The sequence below is a fragment of the Seriola dumerili genome, unplaced genomic scaffold (genome assembly GCF_002260705.1).
Source record: "Seriola dumerili isolate Sdu_G_001 unplaced genomic scaffold, Sdu_1.0 BDQW01000478.1, whole genome shotgun sequence".
Lineage (NCBI taxonomy): Eukaryota > Metazoa > Chordata > Actinopteri > Carangiformes > Carangidae > Seriola > Seriola dumerili.
Window position 1 is genome coordinate 6109355 of NW_019174733.1, and position 13750 is coordinate 6123104.

General features: G+C 39.5%; 1 protein-coding gene across 1 annotated transcript in view; it reads left to right on the forward strand.

Moving 5' to 3' along the window:
• arid5b (AT-rich interaction domain 5B) overlaps positions 1-13750 on the forward strand; it is an 85424-nt gene that overhangs the window by 32327 nt on the left and 39347 nt on the right. The window contains exon 4 of the mRNA XM_022763545.1: positions 2237-2467. Coding sequence (XP_022619266.1) covers positions 2237-2467 — 231 coding nt within the window. The remainder of the gene's footprint in view (positions 1-2236; positions 2468-13750) is intronic.

A 13750-nucleotide genomic window follows, 5' to 3' on the forward strand; every position in this document is an offset into this window, starting at 1 on the left:
CTTTAAAAATTGGGAAATGTATTTTCTGAACCTTCAAATGAGCTCAATAGTATTTATTGCCTTCGGTGCTTTATTTACCCAGTTCCATCCCCTGGTGCATGAAAAATAATAATTGGACACGTAATTAGGTGTAGATTATTATATTTCTGTTATGTGGGTGGCAGGAGATGTGTCCTGTTATAATGAAGAAGGTCTGCATAAGAACTGTAACCTATAGTGACCTGTGGCCTTGGCAGCTAACTCTGTGTTAGTGCATCAACTCCACGTACAGAAGCTGACATACTGTGAGAACAGGTTTTTATTGAAGCAAAATAAAGTGGCCACATTTAATAAAATGTATAGTCTGCTGGTTCGAGGCAGGTATTGAACAGATATTATCAATAGCACTTAGTTTATCATGTTAAGTCCTGTATCTGCAACCAGAGCATAGTTCTCATTAATCTCTTAATTCTCCTAAACATTCCTGCAGTGACTTGTTTGACACTTGTATTTGCAACTGTTTTAAGTTGCAATAATAACAGCATACTTTCTGTGGCAACTATTCAACAGTGAGTTTATGGTATTTTTATTACTCAGGGATGAAAGTGTTTTGGCCCGGACTGAAATATCTCAAGAACTATTTGATGGATTGTGATGAAACTTGCTGCAGACGTTCATGTCCCCCTCTGGATGAAATGCAAAAACTTTGGTGATCCCTTAATGCTCATTTACCGTGGCACCATCAGCACAAGTCAAAATCTCTGTTTATCCAGTACTTTGGTTTGTGAATATATATACTGGAAAAACCTACTCCCAAAACACTCCTGTCAAACATTATGCATGCTGAACAAGAACTTCACATTTAACTCAAAGCACAATTGTACCTACATAACAGCCTCACCGAGCTCTCAGCACGGCAATAGACTCTGACGTGGTATCAGTGTAATATTAGCAGTTTGATTTGTCTATCAGTACATCCTCCTGGCTTTTATGGTACTTTATTGTTTCAGCTCAGGGTTTACTTCCTGTCCTGAGGTTCTCCAAATAATGGAAAATGTTTCTTTGCCAGTTCGCTGTCGCAGGTGATAATGCATTAATCAAACTTACACCCTGTCAGTGGAATACTAATCACACACACCCACATCAGAAGCAACACCGCCAAGGTGGCGGTAAAGCCAGTGCGCTGATGGGAGGTTTCACTACTGCCTGAGAGAAACAGCGAGCTGTGTCATCAAGCAGCTTTGCCAGATTACTACTTTACTTTAGTTGTTATTGCTTGTTTTTCTCATAATTTCCCAGCAGGTATCAATAGCTTTATACATTTAGATGATTGGTGGGTGACAAGGTCAGCAGTCAGGAGCACATTGCACACACATATACACACTTTTTGTCTAAATTGCTGAGGATTTCCCACTAGGAACTTGCTTGTTTAAGAAAAAAAAAACCTTGTCAAACAAAATAGCTGGCATGTAGTTCTTGACATTCCTCTTGTCAGCCTAACAGCAGTGCATGTCATGAATCTCAGACATGCAGCCCAACCACATATGTCATTTGCAGAGCAGACATGTATACATTATTATTACAGGACAGGGTGTGAGACTTTACATTAAGAAACTATTAAAAGTAGGAGTGAAAGCGGTGTCACAACATGTTGCTTCCTTAATGTCATGCATTTCCTGAAACACACGTCATTGTGACAGGATATATCGAGAAGCATGAGAGTTCAACGGTTCCAAAATCAAGGTTGATACTGGAGGAATTAACATATAGCAGAGATGTATTACTGTCTAGGGATTATTGAAAATAAATAAACTTTTTAGTAAAATGTACATAAAAAAGTTATATTTTTTTTTCAATCTTACATTTACCTTTAATCTCATACTTTACAAAAATTACAAAAGGAATTTATGTAAAGTCTAAGATCTCATCTCACAGGTTACAGGAAACCTTACAGTTTAAGGCCAGTGGTAAGGAGTAAAAGGACCGTATTCACCTTACACTGGCAGCAGATGAGTCAGAATATAATAGAAGCTAAAGAATGATGTATGAGAGAGAGTAAAGTAATAAAATGTGAACAGAAATGGAAGAATGAGTGTGTCCTGTAAAATTAAGTGGTGCCATTCTCAAATCTTACAGGAGCACTTGAGAAACAAAACGCTCTCTGTTTCCCTTTAAAGAATTCCCTGCTGAATGATGAATGAAACTCATCTCTGTGGACCCTCTAAACCTCTGTCTGTATTCTGTGTGTGTTTTTCAGGCCAGGAGGAGGATGGGCGGAAGGTTTTGGTCCTCAGTTACCCCCAGTATTGCCGCTACCGCTCAGTTCTGGCGCGGCTCAGAGAGCAGCCGTCCTCTCTGCTCATAGACCACACGGTGCTGGCGCTGGGCGGCATCGCTGCGTTGGGCGGGAACACGAGGATCCTGTACTGCCGGGACACCTTCGAACACCCCGCCCTGCTGCAGAACGAGAGCATCTGTGACGAGTTTGGTGAGTGTGGATTTGATTGTAGCCTTTTAGATAAGTTATCATATTAGCTCATCTGAAATACTAACAGCCATTACAGCGGCAGTGGTTTATGGCATTTGGAGTGTTGCACATGGCCCCATGAATCAAACTCCTCATGTCCTGAGCTCTGGATGTAGGCATGCACTTAAAACTCATTCTCACAGTACGGTTCAGCTCAAACTTTCAATTATGTCATTTTGGTTACCCTGACCATTTGTTCAAGTCTGCTTTTAGTGGAAAATGGACAGTGTTTGCACTTTTTGGGCCAAGTGATTTCATTCCATTTCAGAAAAAAATACCTGAGTCCATTTAAAATGTTAATTTGTGTAAGGGCTGCCTATCAAAATGAAGACCATCAATGAGCAAAGAACAGAAAAGAAAAGTGTATCATTTGGGTTCCAAAGCCAAATACAGCTGCTGTGTCTGAAAACATGTATCTCCAACACAACAGTATGTCATGAGCTGGGAACAGCAGTGCTGCTTTAAGGGTTTGTGATGATGCATTCCTCACATAATCCAGTGGGTTTTTCAAAGGGCAAGTGCACTGATTTTACACATCAAAGCCAGTTTACAGGCAATGGGGAATACTAATACATACAGTGTGTGAAAAAAGTCCTACAAATCTCCAGAGGGAGCCGCACGATATGTCACCTGAGTCAGAGCCTGTTGGGTTTAAAAACTACAAGTTTGAAAATGAAAACTGCGGATTGTGGGGTTAGAAAGACGTGACTTTACCAGACCTCTGTAACCTGCTCCTCACCTCTGCTTGAGGCTAGCAGCCTGAGGCTACATGACGTTAGCAGCTACTGGCATAACACACCTGAATCTTCCACTGAACTGTCGATGGTCAAATTGCATTTTGGGTAATGTAGGCACAAGGTTTTGACAAGGAAGAAGAATGCATGGAAAAAAGACTGGCCATAATCTGCTGCACCAAATGTAATAGTTTTTTTTTTTAATGCTATATTTAGCTAAAGAAGTACAAAGATTTTTTCATTCCAAAGTCAAATAACCCTTCAGTTTTTCTAAAAGAAATAAAATAAATAAAAATCACAAAATTTACTGGACAGCTTCTAAACAATCCCCAAACTCAGTCTTTTATACAACCTGTCACTTGGCTTTGATGTAAAAAAAAAAAAAAAAAAAAAAAAAAAAAGGCAGACAAAGGAGTTTTAAACAATAAGAGGAAGTCTGTAGCTGTAATTTGGATTTGTGTAGAGATCATTAGTTTGTGTGCTGTGGTTTCATTTCTGCCATCACTTGTTAATGTTGCAGCTCTTCTGTTCATCCTTTTTGGCGTTTCATTGCCCCACATGGACTGAAGCCATATAAACCGAACATGCCTTTGATCAATGTTGTTTTAGTTTAGTCAATCAAGAGTAGAAGTGAAATTCAATACGGCACAATTGACCATCATTTGCTTTTCAATATGCTTTTCAATAAGTTTTTCATTTAGAGTCAGTTCATTTGTCCCCAGAGGGGTCTGTCTGTGTACGAACAGAAGCGACCACCATCCAAACGCCCTTACATCTACAGAAAACATTCTGTGATTCCAGTGAGGAATGAAGTCTGAAGTGCTGAAACATGTCTATTTGCCATTCACTGTGCTTTCCCCGCTGCTCATGAACCCAGACATTTTATTAACCTCGAGCCGGGCTAAGACAAAGGAATAATGGTGATTCATCTCTCTTTATATTTCCTGTGTTCGGTAGCACAGTGGAGCTCAGCGGGCTCTTGTGCAACATCAATTTGACATTCACAGTAACGGCTCCTCTGGTCAAAAGTCATTGTTTTTCTTTTCCTGTAAATTTACCAGTAGGTAATTGCATTTTAAGAGAGCAGCAGAGGTGAGAGCAGAAGGGAAAACGGTTTTAGGCATAGGAAAATAAGTTATGAATAGTAACGCTAACATCCTGTGGCTGCTGTTGCTCATTCACTTGGCTCAATAATACCATTCCTGTGTGAGCCACATTTAAGCTAAAGGTTTATTTTCAGAGCCTAAGGGAGTTCTACTTTTCCTTTTTTTTTTTGACTAAGGCAACCAGATTTCTGATGTTATTCACATGAAGGTTTACTAGGTTTGAAGCAGGTTTTTATTTCTGCTTGAATTGCTGCTAGGAGACTTGTTTGTGATTTGTTTCAAAACAGCAGAGCTAAGTAATTTCCATCATTCTGCCAAGCGAACTAAGGCCTTAAGGGCGTCTTACTTTTGGGCACAAACACACAGATGAATGTTTGCACATATGTATGAAGAAACAGCTGCTGAGTAAAGTTCTGCCATTTATGGGCTCCATATGAAAAAGCAGCTATAAATGCCACATTAAATCCACCTTTATTAGGATAAATACCAGCACTGTGGACATGTAAGAAGTAATACTGGGCAGCTGTGAAATATTAAAAAGTTAAAAATTGATCTGGGGAACAATTTTAGGACTTTCTTCTATGCTTCCCTCAATGCTAATTCTGACCTTTTGGATTCAGCCAAATCTGCTGTGGCAGCTCTAATAGCCGTCCGTCTTGTCTAGGCTAATTCATGAAAGTGTGTCAAGCTACCTCGGGGGGTAGAGAAGGCGAGGAAGGCTCAGGCAAAAAAAAGAAAGAAAAAAAAAAAAGAAAAAGGAAAAAAAGTGCTATTGCAAAGTTTCAGCCAGCCTGTTGGTACAGTATGGTGTGAACTGTAGCCATCAGATGAAAGCTGGGTGGTGAAATCCAGTCTATTCTTGGTAGCCTGGTTATGGATTCAACACTACAGTAGGTGTATTTACATCATAATCATTGTGCAGATTTGTTATATAATCAACAGCATATGTTCTTTTTTTATTTGAGCATGCACAAAAATACAAATAAATCTCATTCTGATTTATTTGTATTTTTGGAGGTGAGTAATGAAACGGTGTGCTCCTGTTTACATAATGACATTGACATCCTCAGTATTTGCTCTGACACTTACTGGATGATGTAAGGTCCTTCCTGGTGTGACAGTGACGGTCATCAGAGACTGTTCTTTATCTAACTTCATCTATATTCATGTTTTTTGTTGTTGTGCCCGCGTCACCACTGGCATCCTTTTCCTTGGGAGCCAGCTTGAGCAAAACTGCAGTTGCGTCAGTTACCAGATCTTTAGTCCTGTGATCCATATTCATGTTCAGCATTGCCTGTCACCCCTGCAGCTGCTTCCCTCATGGGGAATGACACAGTTTTTGTTTATAATTATCATGCATTCTCTGCCAGCATGGATTGATTATACCCGTGCTACTTTGTGTCCCCAATTTAATTTCTTGCCAGGAGGAATGTAATATCGCCACAGCACAATCGCAGAAAAGGAAATAAAAGTTTGTGCTGAAGACCTCCTTGGTACAAATATTCTTTCGCTGATGTGCTGAATGAAAAACAAGCTCTTATATAAAGGAGGTGTTACATACTCAACTGTACTATAATAATATTGGCATTACTGACGCTCCTGTGCTGTGTGAAAAAGCCAGAAATAGTTTGAGTGGGCCTGGCCTCTGCAGCACTGAATGACAGATGACAAGGTTCAAGGTTTTGTTATTAGCTGGCATAGTTCTGTTGAGTATTACTCACATTCATTTGGCAGGGATACTGCGTGTGTGCTACGAAGCAATAACGTAAACATTTGTAAGCTCGACACAGAGGTGCCGCATATGATATATTTAAACAAGATGTGCAACGCATAGCTGCGGAGCGTCTTGACAGCCGCTCGTTTGGCCGTCTGCTTGGGAAAATATTATCACCAACATTTTTCCCAATTTCTCTGATTCCGAAGTTTATGCTCCCAAACTGCTGACCTTCCTACCCCCCCCCCCCTTCAGAAACCCAACACCCCTTGTGTGCACATTGCTTAAATCAACAGTATTTTTTGAAAGTTAGTGAGGCAATCATGTTTGAGGCAAAGCAGTTAAGAAGAGCTGCTCCCCCCCCAGGCCCCCCACCCCCTCCCCCGCTCCTTCTCATTTGTCCTATATTCCCCAGGTCTCTTTCCTTAGCACAGAAACTATATATTTCATGCTCAGCTCAGTGTGTTTTGTTTGAAATATCTCTCACTCGGCGCTGGTTTGATTTTTATTAAAAAGAAACATTTCCAGTGCAATGCTTAGGAATCAGTTTCTGTAATCCTCCAGGGTGGGATCAGTATAACAAACAGTTTATTGCTTCAATATATTAACAATGTCCAGATGCACTGATCATAAACAGAATTTAACAGTCTATTTTTGTAATGTGGTGCGTGTGTGATAGTTTTGTACATCTGCGGCTGCATTTGGTCGTGCTTCATGTGTATTTACGAGGGTGATTTCCTGTTTGGTCAAACGTCTTCTCACTGAAACTGATACTGAAAATTAAACTGTACCAGAAAAGAAGACGACATGAGGGAAAGTGAAAGGTAAAAAGCAGCAAACATGCTAAAATCTTAGCCCTGAACTTTGAGATAATATCTTTAAAAAACATTCAGTCCTGCTTGCTTGATTGGGTTGGGTCACCAGACGACCATACAGTATGATGTCATTGTTTCCACAACTTGAACCACTTTCTCGCTCGCTCTTTAAACATGAAATCAGATTAGATGAAATATGCATACGCCAGTATCATCCCATGACAGCCCCGTCTGTTAATGTAATAGGCAAATTGCTTGCTAAGCTCATGTTTTCCCATCTCCACTGCAGATTTGTGTTAACCACCAGCCCATGAATTTTTCATCGTCCATATGTCATGGTATACAGAGGCCATAGAGCGGGAATTTAGAGGAGAAAGGAGCACATATTGTAGCATTATAGTCAGATTTCATAATCAGGACATGGACTGTATATTCAGTATAATGCACTGAACATCCAGTGATATCCACTTATATTGCACGCTGTCATGTCCTTACATATCTGTAAAATGAGGCTTTTACAAGAAATGAAAGATAGACATTTTTACACTGCACGCTACACACACCATATAACTTAACATGTCGTTCTGTATGAGTAGCCTCAATGCACTGTGATCAGGAGGTGTCTTATTTACTGCTCTATACACAGACAGAATTAATGCCACACTGCTATTTTGACTAAAAGCACTGTCTTCCACTGGCTTCAGCAGCGTTAGCATTAGCATTAGCGTTAGCATTAGCAGATCTTCTCGGCTATTCCCTGTTATGTCATTAGCAACACCCCAGCTCTTCACACATTGCTTTGCACTGCTGCTTATCAATTATAAACAAACAGAGAGCAGGGAGATAAATACGCTTTTCAGAGGTCTGGGCCTGTTATTTCCAGTGCAGAGGTTTCTGAGAAGCAGTTCTGATCAGGGATAATTGACTAGTAGAGGAAGAAAGAACACCCAGGCATACTCTTACTTCATTTAAAGTATCGACATATAAAGGATTTATATGTTGTGTTGAGTGCAAATCACAGAGTTTAGAGGACTAAAATCTCTCTAAACAGAGTCCTCTGACAGTCCAGCAAATCTAAATCCAGATGAGATAAGAGAGGAGTCATAAAAATGTTGATATACTCAACTTAGTCGCCTTCAATTATTAACATGTGCGTTTACAACAATAGACTTAGTGAGTAATTTGCTAACTTTCTTTGCCCTGGGTTTCGCCTCTCAGGCCACATACAACCTACTCCTGACCCGCTGAGAGAAAGACAGCAGTCACTCCTCTAGGTTCAAAAAATATTTCCATCTCCTCTGCATGTTTTTGTGTACAAAAAAAAAAAACAACTCTATATTTTTATAGTCAATATTCCCCTAAAACACTAGAATTGCACATAAATCAAATATTGAATATGATACGAGCTACAGTAGATAAGACAGTAAAGGACGAATCTATAATATAATTCCTGTAAAGTGTGAAAGTTATTTATGCAGCATTCTCAATGTTTTCTTTTATTATTCATTTGATGGGAAGCAGGATATTACCAATGTTATAAAAATATGTTATCTTCTAGATTGATAAAATCATGTGAGGTGCAGGAAGTAGCGTTCACATACTTTTAGTTTCTCCTGAAAGCCAAACGTCTGCCCTTGAATATTTTACATTCAATATTACAGAGATAACTTAAGTTTGTAGATGAAGAGATTTCTTACTTTTCAGGCAGGTATTGTTTTTTTTTGTTTTTTTTTCATGTCACTACAGTATGAAATACTTGAGGTGATCCAACACAGTTAGTCACCTCTTTACGTCACACATCTCATGTTATTGCAGCTGCAAGCAGTGACTGTTTTGAAATCTCTCCCTGCTGCTGCATGTACAGACACCACGACACCCGCTTTTTCAGAGTTATCCGCCAAACGTGAACTACTTTAAATGAGAGTAACATTAAAATTCACATTATCCTGTTATATATGGTTTTTCTGTGAAGACACTGTAAGTCATGAATGCAGTTTTTTATTTTCAGCAGACTTTCAAATATTTGAATGTTGGAGTGTCCTTGAACGAAGACAGTTTTCTGGCTTCTGCTTGCCACAGGATGTGACTATCATAATAAAGGTGCTTAGTGTAAATGATAGATAGCCTATGAAGTATATAAGGTATAGTTAAATAACATATAGCTCACAGAAAATAAACAATTATATGTTCTGCATGAACTAAACTTGTCTTGCTGTCAGTGATTAACAGATGTGGCATAATAAGTGCAAATAATTTGACAGGTCACCGGAGATAAAAAAGCTAGCATAAGAGATTTTTTTTCTTCTCCAAAGCAGTTGCGTAATTTAAAACTCTGATAAACTGCAGAGCATGTCATTAATTACTTTGCACTTCAGCTGGCCAGGCCGGGTTGACCTCGTTCATAATGGCTTAGATGATTATTCCATTAATACACTTGTCAAATGTGGAAGAGTCACTGTCGGTGAGCAAGGTTTAACTTGAGCAAGATTGTATTTACATGATAAAAAGATTCGGTTGGTTTGTAGCTGTAAGTGGGTCATATTTCCACAGAAATCCCAGATGTGAGTTGGTGATACAGGTCCTAATAAAAAATGATAGAACAGCATGTTGCAACCTGGAGTGAACAGGTCTGACTCATCAGTGTAACTGTAGATCCTGTTTACAAAGTCTGTCTCTGCCAGTGAGGCTGGTGTAGAAACAGCTCATGAATGCAGCCTTGTAGCCCCGGTTGCTGCGTTAAATGTCAAGCATCGTTCTCATGTCTGCAGGTTGAGGCTTGTTGTCGGCTGTTGTTTCTGAAAAGAGCTTTTGTAGCTTAAGTGACGTCAAAAAATCATTGTTACACGGCTGATGGATGACGTTGGCAAAGCGAGGATTATACTGTATGTGATGACTTTGATTGATATTTCCATTTTTTTTTTTTTTTTTCTTTCCTAAAATGATGCTGAAATTTCTTGGAAAAGAGAGAGTCTGCTTAAACAGTGTCACTGCTGGCAACTGCTCTAGATATTTGTTTACAAGTGTAACTTTTTTTTTTTTAATTATGCACCTACTTACCCATAAAATAGAAAGAACAGGAGCGAGCTTGTTGTGTTGTGTTCTTTAAATTATTTGTAGATTTTTGGAATGAACTCCTTAAATCCCTATAATGCAATAAATTAGCATATAAGCAAGAAAAAAAGAACAGAAAGATAAAAGTACCCATTGGCCTATTTTGTTATGGGAATGATGATTATTTATAATCACCATGGCTTAATGCTGTGTAGCTTTTCAAAATGATAAAGTCCCTATGATTGGGCTCATTGGCCGACTCAATCCCATCAAGTGTAAGTAGAGCGTGATCTATTAGAATACATATGTTTTATTGATGTATGGGCTCCGTGTTTATCCTGGCATTCATTTATTTATAGGACGATGCTGTGATTTTTTTTTTTTCTCCTCCAGTAATGAATAGGATAAGCCTTGAAGCTTATCCACTGCTCCCTTTCATCTCCCCCCCCCATTCCCTCCCTCTATCTGTCCTTCTCTCTCTCTCTCTCTCTCTCTCTCTCTCTCTCTCTCTCTCTCTCTCCCTCAAAAGCCAAATTGAAATACTGTATTTTTTAAAGCCCCGGTCCTACTGAGTTGTTGCTGCAGTCTGTCAGTATCAATGATGTGGAAGTGTTTGAAGGTTATCCCGTTTTTAGCAAATCCTCCACATTATATAACTTTGACTCTGTTTTACATTTGGCACTCTTGGAACAACAGGGTGTGTACGTATTTGGGACAGTCCCTCCGCATGCTCTTAACATTTCTTTGGAAAATGGGATTTATTTTTTAATTTCCTCTCCTGGAACAATAGACATTAAAAGCCACTTGCCAACACTTGGGCACAAGGAAAAGCTGAAGTGACATGTTCACTCGTCAGATATTACAGCCTTTATTGTGTTGTAGTGTATTTGTTGTATTTTTGGCCTTGACAGCTGTGAGTTATTACACACAGAAAAATAAAAATATTGTGCCATGTTGGACTTAAGCCAACACTGGACAGTTTTTTCTTTCATTGTACAAGTACCACTGATGTGTGTGTGTGTGTGTGTGTGTGTGTGTGTGTGTGTGTCTGTGTGTGTGTGTGTGTGTGTGTGTGTGTGTGTGTGTGTTGAGCTAAATGGGGTGAAATTATTAAGCTCTCCAGGGGTCAGAGGTCATTGCATTCCTCAGTGTGTGTGTCAGTCAGAGGATCTGGGTTAAGATTAAACCCAGCCATGTCTTGAATGTGATGTGTGTTAATAAGTACTTAACAGGCGATGCTACCATCATGAGGCGATCACATGAGGTGGACAGAACAAAGAAAGAGAGAGAGGGAACGAAAGAAGAAAACAAGAGATTTGGGGGAACGATTTGCTCCCTGTAATTACGGCTTATTTTGACTATAAATTGAGTTTGTGAAATTTCTCTTGTAAAACATGTAACACTGTGACTGCGTACCATAATTTCCTATTTACTTTGCAAATGGAAAGCTTGAGTCGACAGCCCTTTATGAGTTTGCGCAGTGGTAAAGTACACACATTCACACCCCTGTCGAAACACACACCCCAATGAATCCGATGAGAATGATTTCATAATCCGTCGCAATAATAAACTTCTTTGAACAGTTTAATTGGCTCTTCCTGGAACGGCACGGCTTCGCTTCATTTGATCTGATGAAAGAGTAATGTTGCTTCTCCCCAGGGGGAGCATGCACAACGGCGCACAAATAATGAATTAAGAACACTACCCTTTTTTTTTTTTCCAAATGACTGCCATAATAAAGCAGGAAAATTCATACTGCACTTACACCCATTTCTCCCTAAATTGCTTTCATGTTTACTTGCTTATGTATTTAATTTTCAGAGGTTGTTTTAAGTGAAAATAATCCTGATTCCTGGAAGGGTAATGGATTGAGGTCACATGGAAATTGATTGTCATCTGAAAGCACGGCGGTCGCTTGGACAAACATTTGGAAATGTTCCAGAAACATTCCTCATGTGTGATTCTGTGAAAAGTCACAATTAACTGTACACTGTTCTGGAAATGCTAGCACTTTAAAAAAAAAAAGAAAAAAGAAAAAAAAGGCTGTATGGTGAGGAGTGAAATTAGATTTGAAGGCATCTGGTGTATCTAAAAGGGAAATTGTAGTAGGCTATGCAAAAAAGGGGAAAACGTATGTGTAAAATTGAAACTGACAAAGTCATGATGGTTTGGGAGAATGTCCTCTTTCCTCGGCTGAGGAATATTAACAGTGACAGTCTGAATGGAGAGTCTGTGTACAGCAACAGTATGGTCACAGAAATGAGCTCATTACTGGCAAATGCATTATGTATGTGGACATACACACACAGACAGACATTTATCTTAATATTACTATGGTGAGAATATTCCATTTACATATCCATCTGCTAATTGTAACCCTTAACGTGCCTGATCCTGATGGCAAGGGGATCGGTGTAAAACCAAAAACCAAAAACCATAACCTCAACCAAAATTATCCTCAGCTCTATCCCTGAAAAATCTTTTTCCTTAGTAGGGCTTGGCAGGAAATCCTTAACACACACACACACACACACACACACACACACTCAGAGACACACACATATAGGCCTACACATTTCAACAGCGCTCATGGCTTGAAGAAGCTACAAGAACAGTTTATAAGTGTGAGATAAAAATATGGGAGAGTATTTTTAATGTCCTGGTAAACACACACTTGCTGGGATGTGGGCTTGTCTCCATGGCAACGCTAGTCAGAGTGTGCCCGTCCTAGCGTTTTGACAGGTTCTCCTGATGATGATTGATAATTACTACCTGACTTGTTGTGCCCGTCTCCACAAACATATGGCGGGAGCTGCCCTCCGCCGTATATCTGCCAAAATGTTCCCTTTTCTGATAATAGCTTTTTAATGTTGCGTTTTTGTTGTGCATGCACAGCAATGCCCCCCCCCCCCCCCCAACCACACCACCACCACCACCACCATACACACATACACCCCCCCTCCCAACCCCACCCCTTTGTAATTACATTTACTGCTGCTCACATAGTTATTTACAAGAAGGAAAGAGAAATAGATAGGAAAAGCAGAAGAGTGGGAGAAAGTCAAAAAGAGGCAGAAGGAGGTCGGGGGGGGGGGTAAGAATTGATTTCACTTTGAATTGATGTATTCCTCCCAGTGCTGCTGGATTTAAATTTTCTACAAATTGTCAGGATTAACACAAAGAAGCAGCATTTTTACAGGATAGTCACATATTAGAATATAAACAGCAGATAATAGCCGGTGTGGTGGGCTGTAGCCTGAAATGGCAAGCGAGGCTCTTTATTCCATATCCATGCGCGCGGTATTTTATTATGCAGTGTGTTTGCATGCATAAAGCTCATATTTAGATGCAATTGGAAGCAATCTTGTTATATTCACAGAGGCCATAGAGGAAGACATCAATCTATAAACATGATTTATCTACTGCGCACTATCTACCAAGGCATTAGCACAGACCCTCTATTCTGGATCTTATTACCTGACTGTATGCTCAAACCTCAGACCTGAGCAGCATTTCAAACCTCAACAAGTCTCAAATTAAGGCTTGATGTGAAGTAGTGTTTCTCTTAAGGTTTTGCTGAATGGCATCTGCAAATGCAACATAATTGGAAAACCACTCTTGTTTTTCTTGATTATAAAAACATGCAAGTTTGAGCTGCTGTTCAGAACGTGCAGGATGCTTTCGAGTTACATTTACCTTCATTAAGTTTCGTTATATTTTTTGTTTTTTTTTTTACAGTTTACTGCTCTCAATGACCTCCACTTCCAGGAACTGGAACATTATCAGCAACTCTGTCTCTCATTACGTCTTAGCTTTTTGTGAAC